General features: G+C 47.1%; 1 protein-coding gene across 3 annotated transcripts in view; it reads right to left on the reverse strand.

Moving 5' to 3' along the window:
• Nucleotides 1-1,673: 1,673 nt before the first annotated feature.
• Nucleotides 1,674-13,195, reverse strand: part of Urb1 (URB1 ribosome biogenesis homolog) — a 69,202-nt gene continuing 57,680 nt past the window's right edge. For all 3 annotated transcript variants that reach the window (XM_058577236.1, XM_046439091.2, XM_046439092.2), the window contains 9 exons: nucleotides 11,660-11,820; nucleotides 10,955-11,066; nucleotides 9,133-9,239; nucleotides 8,466-8,609; nucleotides 7,233-7,342; nucleotides 5,912-6,109; nucleotides 4,788-5,029; nucleotides 3,536-4,135; nucleotides 1,674-2,397 (listed from right to left, as the gene is read on the reverse strand). In XM_058577236.1, coding sequence (XP_058433219.1) covers nucleotides 2,225-2,397; nucleotides 3,536-4,135; nucleotides 4,788-5,029; nucleotides 5,912-6,109; nucleotides 7,233-7,342; nucleotides 8,466-8,609; nucleotides 9,133-9,239; nucleotides 10,955-11,066; nucleotides 11,660-11,820 — 1,847 coding nt within the window. In that variant the 3' untranslated portion in view covers nucleotides 1,674-2,224. The remainder of the gene's footprint in view (nucleotides 2,398-3,535; nucleotides 4,136-4,787; nucleotides 5,030-5,911; nucleotides 6,110-7,232; nucleotides 7,343-8,465; nucleotides 8,610-9,132; nucleotides 9,240-10,954; nucleotides 11,067-11,659; nucleotides 11,821-13,195) is intronic.

Here is a 13,195-nt window from a genome sequence, read left to right on the forward strand (position 1 = left end):
CTAAAAACCCACTTGTGCCACCCAGAACTTTTAGGTAACGAGTTGGTGAGTTTTAGTTTTAAAATAATTTTTTCTTTCACAGGAGTATTTAAAATACAGCTGTCCTTTGAAATCCTTGGGGGGTTGGTTCTAGAACCCCTCAAGGAGGCCAAAATCTACAGAGGCTCAGGTTGCTTCTGTAAAATGTATTTGCATATAACTTACTTATATCCTCCCATACTTGTGATACCTAACAGTGCAAATGCTAGGAAACAGCTTTTCCACGGGGCTGTTCAGAGAATGACAGGAAGTCTGTACATGATCAGTACAGATGCAATTCTTAGCTGAATTCGTGGTCCAGGAACCTGCAGATCCAGAGAACTGGCTGTACTTATGGTTCAGTGTTTTGAGTTATAGGTCTTGGTAAAGACCTTGTACAATCTATTCTCTACAAAGTGAGACTCTCCTCCACCCTAGTGACGAGAAATTGGTTCCACAGGGTGAGGGCCAGGTATGGCCTTCCTAGACTTGGGCAATATATCCAGAAAGGGAAGAATAGCCTGGTGAGTTGTGGAGATGAGGAAAAGGGGGACACTTGCTAAAAATGTGTCCCCAACTTACTGAGCTGAAACTCAGCACTAAAGTCCCTGTCATCACCTAACACATCTATTTCACTTGTTCTATCACGAATTAGCCACAGAAGGAAAGATCTGGGAGATAGCTCCTCAAAGAAAGTGCAGGGAAAGGAGCCACGTCCCTAGTTGGCAGAGGGTGTTTGGGAAAGCACAGGTGTGCTCAGTAGCCCCAGGGCTGCCCGGCAACCCCACCTTCCCAGGGCTCATGTCAGAGGTGGGCAGGGGTCACCAGGTAAGCTGAGCCTGAGCCTGCCCCAGCAAAGCTGGGAAGTCAAATCCCACCCAGGTTGGAACTTAAGAACGTAGGAGATAGCTGACAGCCCGAGGCCTGTGCTGGGGCCAAGGAAGTCCACTCTGTGAGTGGCCCCTCCTCACCTCCCCTAGATGCCTGGGCTGCAGGGACATACCCCAGACCCTGCTCCTCATGAATCAGAAGAAAACTCAGTAAGCATGTGACAGAAGGGTAAGACACAGGTACAGAGGGAACCATGAAGAGAAGGCACAGAAAACGGGGCCTTAGCTGGAACAGTGCTTGCAGAGGCCAACCTGAATCCAAATGTGGAATTTCAACCTCAGAATGGTCTCCAAGAATCCTGCTGTGGCCTCTTTTGATGGGGGAGTGAACAGGAGAGATAAATGGCCTTTGCTTTGTAGACAACGAACTCTATTTGTGGTAAAAGGACTAAACATAGTAGGCATTATTCTTACTTCAGTTAAAAACCTTAAGTCATTTAAAACTTACAAAACATTCTAAAAAGAATATCGGTAAGTGTGAATGTTTAAGGCAAAACCAAGCCGTTCTCAGTGCTATGTATATTATACCGGACAAATTAGGTAACTGCTTCCCAAGTAACATAACAGCCCCCCAGGGGCCCAGCATGTGTGGAAGAGTCTGAAAGGACCAGACTAGTATTTTGGCTGTGAAATCAATGAGATTTCACATTGACTCTTATTATCTCCAACACCCACTAACATGTGAACCTCCAAAGTCAAATTCTGACCTACAAAATGCAGGTCTCTGGAATAAAATCATCAAAATCAAAGCAAAACACAAAAACATTACAAAAATAGACATTTAATATCAAGAAATTATAACACTCAAAAATCTCTTTGAAATATAACTTTAGAAACATAGGCTGTCATTTCTGTCATTCTTGAGGATTTAATAATAAAATAATCAAAAACACTGCTGGAACTTACGCAGAGTATACAAAATTTTGTCATGACTTCTTACAGACAGAAACTTCAAATATCTACTTTCATGGTCATCAAAAAATGACAGACTTTTCAATATCTTAGCTGATTCAATATCCACAAATCTGTTCTGCACTCACAAGCACCCTTGACTTGAGCAGTTTCCAGCAAAACACGAGGCACTCCCAGAGACGAGGAAAGACCTGCCCACCTGGCCCCGATGAGCCTGGTGGCCCTAATGCACCTGAGTCACATGGCTCTGCCCATTTGGTACACATGGTCCCTTGAGCTTATTATTTATTGGTCAGTTAAGTGAAGTCCTTCTAACATTTTTCAGAAAACCGAGTTAATGTATTGAACCTGCTGGTTCATGTCTTTCCTGAAACTTGACTCAGCCAAACTTCAGAAGCTGGTGTTCATGCCTCTAAGACAGAGGCAGCAGTGTCCTTGCAGAGCACAATGATGGCCTCCTCTTCACCACCTGCCGTGTCCTCTGCAGCATCACAGACCATTCGAACATGGGCCAGAAGGTTGGCTGGCTGCCGGGTGCCCAGCCAGACATCCTTAACATACAGGGACACGAGGAATGCTGTGGAGGCAGAGAAGAGTCAGACAAGGCTGTGAGGACACGTGCCCACTGGGAGGGAAAGCCAGCCACCCGCCACAGGGCAGCAACACCGGGTGAGCACCTATACGAAAAATTGCTTTTGTGATGGCTTAATTTCTGTGTTAATCATTTTTATTTTAAACCTTCTGATGAATATGAAATTTTTTTAAATATTTATTTTCAGTTATAAGTGGACACATATCTTTATTTTTATGTGGTGCTGAGGATCAAACCAGTGTTTCACACATGGTAGGCAAGCGCTCTACCTCTGAGCCACAATCCCAGCCCATGAGAATATTTTATAAATATAAATAATATAAAAAAGAAGTTACTACAACATAGGTTTCTTCTGCTTTTGAGCACCCACACCTGGAGCCAGCATTGGATTCTGAGAAGCACTCCCCAGAATCATCTAACATCATATCCTCAACCGCCTGAGTGGGGAGAGATGGTCTAATGGGCAGAAAGACTTACTTTTCTGGCTGCAGCCAGGTGAGAGGAAGAGAGTCATCACACTATTGGGTCAATTCACTTGCGTGGTCTGCTGGCTCTTCCCCTCCCAGCTCCCCTCTACATCCCTCAGTGAAAGGGAGCACCCTCCCAGATGGAGGAGGCCACACCTGCCTCCCAAGTCTTCTCACAACCATTAAGCTGGGAAATTCCTTCTTCACTCACTCCTGTGTCCCAAATTGTGGGCATCTGCTAAGTGCAAGCACAAACCACGCGCATGCATTTGTGCACTTCTGCAGATGTCCACACTTGTGTGCATGCACACGTACAAGCTTTGCTGTGACATGCAATGCAATCCTCCATTTGGGTGGAGGTCACACATGCTGTGCTATGCAGCATGGAAGAGTCTGAGGTTGCTCCTTTCTCTACCACAAACCTATCACTGGTGTCTCACCTGGGAGCCAAGGCAAAGGCTTCCTCTCCATTTACACTAGGGCCAAATGGCAAACTACTGGCAATCCCCAGAATTGTGGGAGGGGCCACTCAAATACTTTGTCAAAGCACCAAACTGGGAAGTTTCTGGCAGGGCCTAACTGACTCTAAGGGACATAAGCTTCTGCCCAGCCCACTCACACATTCCTTTAGCTTCCAACCAAAGAGCCAGTATTACCTTGTGGGGCTTTGTCTTTCTCATCCAGAGAAGATGTCCACAGAGCTTCCACTGCTTGGTGGAAGGGGCTCTGTACCTGGCCCTGAGCTGCCACCAACTGTAGCATGACCGTGGTGAATAGGTAGGCCACATCCTGTGCAGGACCCACCAGCTCCTCAGCACTGCAGAGGCGGCTGTAGAGCTTAAACATGCTGCTCCTCACAGCACTGTCCCCAAGAAGGTCAGCTACCACCTCTGCATGTGGCAAAATGTGGTTCTTGAGCCAGCCAAGGAGTCCCATAGCTTCTGCCCTGCTGAGCGGGCACTCGCCTACTGACCGCAGCACCCAGCTGACCACCAGGGAGGCAATGGCATACCCAGGACCTGGTGCTTCACTTTCCAGGGTGGTCTGGTCTGCAGGCTCCTGAGCAGGTTCAGATCCAGGGACCACAGGCCCCCAGTAGGTCAGTATGGACCGCAGGAGACCCTTGCATGTCTCCAGACTAGATGCCGTCAGTTCAGGGTTGACCGTAGCCTCTGCCTCTCCAGGCCTTCTTTTCCGGCTCCGCGGGCCTTTGGCTCGGGCTGGCACCATGGGCCTGTTCTTATCCTTGAGCACTTCTATTAATCAAGGAGAAAAACGGCAGTGAGGCTGGGCACCTCCCTCCACACAGATCCTCCTCTAAGGAGAAGGGAGGGGGCAGCTCAGGGTCCCAGGCACGTGGCACTGCTCCTAGAAGCCTTCTCCTACATGACATCCACTGCCATTGCTGTTAATGACAACATTTTCATTAGTGGATGAGAAAAGCCAGGTGCAGTGGTGCACCTGTAGTCCTAGCTCCTTGGAGGCTAAGGCTAAGGTAAAGGAACACTAGAGTTTGAGGCCAGCCTGGGCAACTCAGAGAGACCTCACCTCAAAAAAGAAAAAGAAATACACAGGAGGAAACATAGACCTGGACATGGCAGTGTCACAGTGTGGATCCAGGAGGTCTGGCCAATTTGTTCTCTTGACCCCACATCACAGGGCAAGGTGGGCAAGTAGCTCTTAGCTGCCTCCTACCTGCTCTACAGGTCAGCGTCCTTATACTTGGGGAGGTTAAGTGACTTACTCAAAGGCAAAAGCTACTTAGCAGCAAGGCTGGACTTAAACCCAGGTCTCCCCACTCGCTCTAGGCCTTGAGGCTTTAGATATGCTGCTCACAGAGGGAGGGACTCTGGCTGCTCTGGGTGGACCCAAAGCAGCTTGAGAGCTGTCTTGGGTTCTGACACTTACTCATTAGGTCCCTGAGTTGGCACTTCTCAATAGCTGCTCTCAGGTCTTCCTGCAGCTTAGTGTTTCTTTCGATGATGCTCCACTTATGCAAGAGGATCAGGACATCTTGGGTGGAAAGTACCATCTCATTCACAGTGAATCGGCCCATGTCCTTAAAGGTCTGCAGAACGGTGGCCCGGTATCTCAGCACAGAGTCGAGTGTCTTAAAGAAGCTGATGAGCTGGGTGGAAGCCAAGGTAGGCCTGTTGGGGAGCCGACATTATAGACTGAGCAAAAGCTGCCTCCCTCTCCCGGAAGGACAGCACAGGGCTGGAGTGGCCTTCAATGTCGGTTCACTCAGGAACCAGGTTTCCCTTTACAATAGATACCTAGCACAGCCCCCAGTACACAGAAGAGGAAAAAGTGAGCTGCTCCAGAGAAGGGGAAAAAGAAGACCCAGAGTCTAACCCCTACCCCAGAGGAAGAAAGGTCTGTTTGGAAACCTTAGCTAAATGAGTAGCTGGCAGAAAGCTGAGGAGTCAGGGGCTAGGAGATGTACACGAATCCACACCAGGGCTGTGCCAATTCCTCTCCATCTCAGGACTATCAGACTCAAGTGAAGAAGGCCCAGGAAGGCTCCAGGACAGCATCACTCCCATGGCTGATGCCTGACTGATAGGCACTGGGAGGAGACACATCTCTCTAAACTCTAAGAAATTTAAAACTAAGTAACATGTATCCCACACAACATTAAAAGTAAAACCATTATTTTAAAGAGCAATTTGTCCTCAGCAACAACTCCTGATGATCCCAAAATGAGAAGCATAGCTGTCTACCAGAGACTTCACTGAATTTGGAACATGAAACAGAATGTCCTGCTCCTTATCAAGCAATGCTTTATACTGAGCATAATCTGTTTGCTACTCATCTTCTAGTTTGTTAGCAGAGTGAAGAAAAGAGCTGCAACAGATGTCCTTACAACATCAACACTTGGTACCAGAATTCTGGCCTGATTCAAACCAGGACATAGCCAGAACCCACCTGTGGCATCTTGGTGTCCTTAGTAACAGGAAAGAGTAGTAAGTGGCACTGGCCACTGCAACCTCAAATAGGCATGTTAGGGGTCACCTGGTGGGGCAGCTCACCTCAGATGCTTCATAAGTGCGACAAGGACATAAAGGAACTCGTTGACCAGGTGCAGGGCGAGCAGCTTGCGGGGCTCGTGGGAGCCGGGCTGGCAGGGTGGCTGGCTGTTCCCCTCTACTCTTTTGTCTCCTAAGTTGGTCACCCACAGTGTATGCAGCAAGGAGATCACATTAGAGAGCAGCTGAGTCTCCAGAAATCTGAAACAAACACAGCAGTGGTCCAGCCCTGCCACATCCTCTCCTGTCGGTCTGTGGAGGTGGGAGGGCAGGATTGCAGAACAGGATATGGTCCTATCTGCTCACCTTCTCAAAAAGCACATCCTCTAAATAAAAACAGGGTGGCCCAGATGCCAACTCAGCTCCAACACAAGCCAGGGCCCCACACTCCTTTCTAACCAGAGGACTGCCCTAAGTCCCTCTAGAAGTTCCGGAGAGCTGCACTACACTGTCCCATTTATGATAGCAACCTTCTAAAACTTCAAGGTAGTAGCCAGGAACCAGGAATAATTGGCTAATTAAGCCTTTTATTATTTGTGTAGTTTTTTTGGGGGGAGGGGTGGGGGATTAAACTCGGGGCGCTCGACCACTGAGCCACATCCTCAGCCCAATTTTGTACTTTATTTAGACACAGGGTCAAACTGAGTTGCTTAGTGCCTCACCATTGCTGAGGCTGGCTTTGAACTCAATCCTCCAACCTCGGCCTTCCAAGCAGCTGGAATTGTAGGCCTGCGCCACTGTCCAGCTAATAATGCCTTTTATAAATCTGAAACTATCTTATTAAAGTCGATGTTCAAAGACATAATATTTAGAATATTGTTTTCTTCTATGGAATTTTAGAAGATACTTAAAAAAAAAAAATGCATGAAGAGCCTAGAGACCTCTGGGCTTCTCTGACAGTGGTTAGTTCTTTGAGAGACAAAGTCTTCCAGTCACAAGCACCCTGTAACAGTCTTCGGCTCTCTCGATGGCCTCAGGGACAGAAGGTCGTCAGGTATCACAGTGAATCTCCAACGCCAGCCCCCTGCACCACGGCAGTGCAGGCTCATCACTGAGCCCCCTGGACCCGCAGTGGCAATGGGAGTACTGAACTGAGCCACTGTCACCCAGCAACTTCCAATAATCTACCCCGAAAGGAAGAGCTTCAGGGAAGGGGAGGGAAAGTCACCTGGGTATTACCAGGGGACTGTCAGGCACGCTGGGCATCAGAGGACACTGTTTCAGAGAGCATGGTGTCTACTAGACACTCCAACTGGTAGTAGATATCATGTCTCCATTCCACCTTCCTCTAACCTGATATACCTCTCATGCAAAAAGCACTTACTTGTTCTCAAGGATGTGTAAAATCCACGTTAAAAGGCTATAGTCCCGTATAATTTCATAGGCAGATCTGGCAACTTGGGCAGCATTCTGTAGAATTTCCAGGATCCAATTCTGAAAATCCAAAACAAAATGATACTCCTTAGTGGGAGAACCAAACTTACTTATCAAAGGCATGCTCCAAATGAAGGCTGCTTTGCTAAATCTGTCATAGTATGGCTGTGAAGGAAAGTATCCTTTCCCACCACTGACAGCCAGAGGAAAGGCTTCCAGCAACTGGTAGGCTAGGAAGAGCCCCACTTCAACAAACCCATCATAAGGAACCAACCACAAGCAAAGATGGAGCCAAGAAACCACACAGCCCAGATATGCAGCAGCCCAGTGGGGGAAGGAATGTGGGCCCATCTCTAGCCCAGCTCTGAGCCACTGGAGCCTACTCTGCCCTTCTGTTTCATTACCTGGAAAGGGGGCCATTAAGATGGGACTGCCCCTGAAATACTCAATAGTGCCTCAGAATTCTCATATGCCAAAACAAAGTAAAAAGCCACTGTATTCAAATTCTGCTTATTCCAACATGTTTCTTAATCCTGACTTACTCCTATTCAGCTACATTTCACAAAATACCAGAAACAAAAGCCAACTTGCTAGGAATTAATGGAAATGCCAAAGCCTTTTTCTACCTATTTCCTAAAAAACACATTTGTCAGCTCTTGGTCCCAGGAAATGAAGTCTAAGGTCAGATTCCAAATTAGCTAGGGGAGGGAGGCAGGCAGTTAAGACTCCCAATTCTCCTTTCCTTACAAGTTTTGATGCTTCTGAGCACTAAGTGAAATCCTGGTGGCTTGAGGGCACCTCTGTCACTTATGTGGGGTAATTTGTTCCTAAGCTCTTGGCCAGCTCCACAGGCTCATGATTACTGATTGGTCCCTTTCTTATGAAAGCAAAATAAAAGGCATCCCTATCAGTCAAGAGCACAGCGAGAGGGAGGCAATGAAAAGCATTTCATCAGGGGAGAAATGATACTGGGCATCCCACCCTGCGCATGAGTGAATTAGCCTACACTACATGCAGGCAGCAGGACGGCCGTCAATGGAACCTCATTTTCCTCACTTCAAAGCCAGGCTCAGGGCAGTCACATCCACACTTGGGTTAGAATTCACAAGGACTTGGCTTCCAAATAAAACCACAAAACAGAGCAGACCTTTCTGTCTCAAATAATCATACAGAATTAGCTCACCTGTGCCACTTCGTCACACAGCGGGCTGCTGAAGAAGGTCAGGATAATGTGGAAGACCCCTCGCCGGGCACAAAGCTCATAGCAGTTTTTGTCGCGAATCCCCTGCCGCAGAATCCCAAACACCCATTCCTGTTCGGTTTTTTGCTATAACCCAGGCAAATGAGAAAGCATCATTAACTAAATTAAAGTCCCTTTATCTGACAACCCTTCAAACACCACTGTTTTCAAGTGGTGGCGAAGACTGCCATAGAAGCCCTGGCCTCTGTTTCTGATTATATATTAAAACCCTTAGTCTCGTCCCTGATTCCACTGCTTCAGGTCAGGAATAAAGGACCAGGTCAGTTCAAACACCAAGCTGTCTTTGGTCAGGCAGGGGGCTCCACATAAAGATACTTTTATTTAACCCAGGCATTCACCAAGGAAATCCCAGGAGAATGTGGGAAGAGTCAGGACTGACAGAGAGTGTTAAGGGTTCAAGAAGCATGATCAGTGCGTGGGACAGGAGCCCCATCTACGCAGAAGCCCATGTGAACAGCTCCTTTTTGTGACCTTGTTTGTGCAATCATCTCAGCTGTGTGGGAAATGGTATTAATGAGGAAAACACCAGAAAAATAACAGTGACTGAGTGATACAGTTCAGGAGTCTCTGGGAGCTTTGAAAGCATTACCTCAAAGTCAGAGCTGTAGAAGAACTGGTAGAAGCCCGGCACTTTGTCCATGTTCAAGTACTCATGTGACAGCAGGAACTTGCTGATCTTCCAGTACATGTGTTCCTCTGAGAATAGGCAAGATAGTCACTGACTGCAGATGTCAATAGGACACCTTGAAGCTGGCAGAGCACGGGAGGCAGGTGCTCTGGGTATTAGCCATGAGGCCCTGTCCCCAGGGAGCTTTTCTACCCTTGTCCAGAATACTGGTTCTTGAGAATTAGAATACAGCTGGCACCTGATGTTGCAACCACGCATGGGCTTTCCCTTGTGGTTCAGAACCATTGCTGGACCTGGCCACACAGACAGCAGCACAGGACTGACATCACACCCATCAGCCCACTCTCCTCTGCTTCCCACAGAGAAGACCTGTCTCAGGAAGGGAGCCTCAGTTCAAGAACACAGGCAGAGGTGAGACCCTCCTCCCGCTACAGCCTGAGCCAGCTCAGCATCTGCTGCCTGCAGGTCCCACCTCAACCTGAGTGCTGAGTGGGACAGCTATACCCGGGTGCCACACACTGGATGGGAGGTGGGGACTACAAACATCATGGTCTCTGCTGTATTTTCTCATAATAGGACCTTTAAAATCTACAAATTATTTTTAATTATATTTCTTCTTCCTCAAATTTGTAAGGCAGGGAAAAACCATGTCATAAAAATTACATAGGATTGAGGGCTGGGGTCGTAGCCCAGTAGAAAAGTGCTTGCCTAGCCTGTGTGAGGTACTGGGTTCAATTCTCAGTACCACATACAAATAAAATAAAAGTCCATCAGCAACTAAAAAATATTTAAAAAAATTACTTAGGAGGAAATGAAAATCAGATCTGAATTCTAAGAGCAGCCTGACTACAAGCTAACTGTGGTCTTGGACACACTACTCAACCTTGGGGGCCTCAGCTGGTGTGAGGGTGGTGGCATCAGCTGGGGGGCTGTTTTCTCATCTGAGATACAACCATCTATGCTAAAAGAACCCTGCAGTCCTCAATCGTACCAGCATTCCACCATTTTTTCTCAATAATGGCAAAACAAAGACATGTGATGAATTAAGGTTTCTTGCTCACAGTGGAGGAGCCCCGCTTCCCTGTGGGTAACACTGGAGCTGTGTTCTAATAACCCAGTGACACGTGCACAGTGACTCCATGCTTTCCAGCTAGGGATCCCTAAGCCACTCTGCGTTCTCCTAAGCAGGGACCAGTGAGGACCAAGAGCAGCGGCCAACCTGATGGGAGGCACTGTGCCAGGCAGCCTGTGAAGGCTCTGGGGTGTCACCTGCACAGTGATCCTAGAGGTGTAGCAGTGGTGCTACTATCACCCTGCTTCAGAGTGAAGACACCGAGGCAGGAAGGGGCCCAAGGCATCCTAGCTCAAGTCCAAGCTCTCAGCCCCCAGCTTAGTCCCTAATATTTTGGTCACATTCAGGGATGCTGTGATTTCCTGGGTTTTATTTGCTTTTACCAGTTTTATATAACATGCAAATGTGAGTCCATACTCCTTGCCCCCATCATACACACTGTTCTGCATCTTTTTTTTTTTCCATTTAGTTTTTTCTGGATCTAGTCCTACAGAGTTTCAACACTTATTTTCTGTCTACTACTGATGGGTGTTACGATGGCTCCCAGTTCTTCACTATTACAATTCTTCACTATTACGGGCTCTGAATGACCTCGAACATGTCATTTCTCATAGATATGTGACTGATTACACCCGTGGGATAAATCCCAGATGCAAACTTGCTCAATCTCCAATTTTCAATTTCTCTCCAACCAGATTATATCAGGAGTACCTGGTTTCAAAATCTGCAGGGCTGCCTTGGCAATGAAGAGAGCCAAGGTAAAAGTGAGTCTCATGTTCGGGGTTCGAATACCATTCCGGACCACATCCAACAGGTAAAGCAGCTGAAAGATAGGGTAGAGCGGGGTGGGGTGGGGGGAGCACTTTCAGAACTGTGACTCTGTAGCTGAACCACCACTGTGCAGGTGTGCCTGCTCCTCCCACCCCAGGGACACAAAGGATGCAGTTCACAGCACAGGACACCAGCTTGCTACCATTTTAGGGACGTGTTTTGCTTTTCACCTTCTTTCAGGAGGCAAGCCCATGCCCAATGGCAGAGATAAGGCCAGGCACTGTATCCCGAGAGGCCAATCTGCTCTTGGTCCTCTCCTAGCACAGGGCACAGATTTTTGAGGGTCAGAAATCTTCATCACTGAGTTTAGACCAAAGAAATGCTCAACAGAAACCAAGCATCTGTCTACCTACAGGAAGAGCCATTGTAAGGGGGAAACCTTGCTCTTACTCCCCAGGAGATGAGGCTCAAAGGCAGCTTCCTGCATCACCTCCTAGAGGCAAAAGTCTAGTTCCTCAGCAAATCTCCCAGCAACATACCTGTTCCAGTAAATATTCCTACCAGACCCAGCAGACAGCCAGCTAGCTCTCTGACATCTGCCAGGCCCATCCTCCTCCCATAGGCTTGTCCCCATTTCCTACTCACCTGGGACTGCTCCCTGAACCGAGCACCCTCCAGATGTGAGTAGTAGGCCGCCAGGACGGAATAAGCTGCAGCTCGCATCTGGGGGTCATAGCTACTGAGGGCTGCCACAGTTAGGCCCAGAGCATTTGAATCCAAAAATTTTCGACAGTCCACCACAAATTCTACAGGAAAACAAAATACTACACTAAACATACAACAGGATTTTATGATTCTTATTCTTTTCTGCATCTTACCAATCTCAGCTACATGTGCTGAATGTAAGCAAGAAAATCTTTCTCTGGCTCCCTAACAGCTGCAGAGTTGGATTAAAAAATATCTTCCTTTTTGTGGCAATAACTGCCATGTCTTCAGTTTCTAAGAGCCTGCAAATCCTCACTGGGGTTATTTCACTTTCTCCCATGAACATCCCATGAGCTGGAAAGGAACAGAGGAATGCTGAGACCCAGGGCTAAGTGCTCAGCCAAGAGCCGGGGCCTTGACTGGGGATCTGCAGCCAGCTCCCCATGTCTGCCTGTTCAGCCCACAGCCATGGTGTTACTAACTGCAAGCACCACCTAGGAAATACAGAAGGGAAGGGAAGCTGGGAAATGTAGCCAGTATAAGCCAGTTGGACCTGGCCCATCAATTTTCCAAAGGATTAATTAAGCTAGATTCACTCTGCAACCCTTATTCATTCTTCAAACAAACTAAAAAAAATCTCTCAGAAGACTGGTTCACCATACTTGAGTAACAGCTATAGCCAGATGAGCCTTCTGGCTGGTATCTGTGAGGCCTGGAGATGCTCCTACTGCTCTAGACGAGGACAAGACTCAAAGTGGATCAGATATGCAGAGGACCTTACCACAATGTTCAGAATACTTTAATAAGAACCCAGGCCTTTTTACAAAACAAATTCTGTCAAGAAGGACTTGGAATAGAGATAGGTCACTTTGTTAAAAAATGATTTATCTGAGCTGGGTGCAGTGATGCATGCCTACAATCCCAGCAACTTGGGAGGCTAAGGCAGGAGAATTGCAAGTTCCAGACCAGCCTGAGCAACTTAGCAAGAACCTGTCTCAAGATAAGATAAGATAAAATAAAATAAAAGGTCTGGGGATGTAGCTCAGTGATATAGCACTTGCCTAGCATACTTGAGACCCTGGGTTCAAACCCCAGTGCCATAAACACATACATAAAATTAACCTAGCCATGATAATTATCCATAAAGATGTTATGATGTTCTTTAGAGTGAGTAACCAGTAACCTAGTTAGGAAATAAATGCAAGCCAAATGAAATGACTGCTCTAAGCTGGTAATCTTGTAATATACTACCAGTAGAAGATACACCATTAATAGCATTTTTAAAAAACAGGGAGACTATTAGAGGGCAGATGGAGCACGTTAAATATAGGATATAAAAACACAAACCATGTTTCTAGGGATGTAAACTATAATGTTTGAGATGAAAATGTACTGAATGGTCCACTGAATTAGATACTATGGAAAATAAAAAGGCTTGTGACTCAGAAGACAGTAATAATAGAACTATCCAAACTA

The sequence above is a fragment of the Marmota monax genome, unplaced genomic scaffold, assembly GCF_021218885.2.
Source record: "Marmota monax isolate L192 unplaced genomic scaffold, Marmota_monax_Labrador192_F-V1.1 WCK01_AAM20220418_F8-fsc00125, whole genome shotgun sequence".
NCBI lineage: Eukaryota > Metazoa > Chordata > Mammalia > Rodentia > Sciuridae > Marmota > Marmota monax.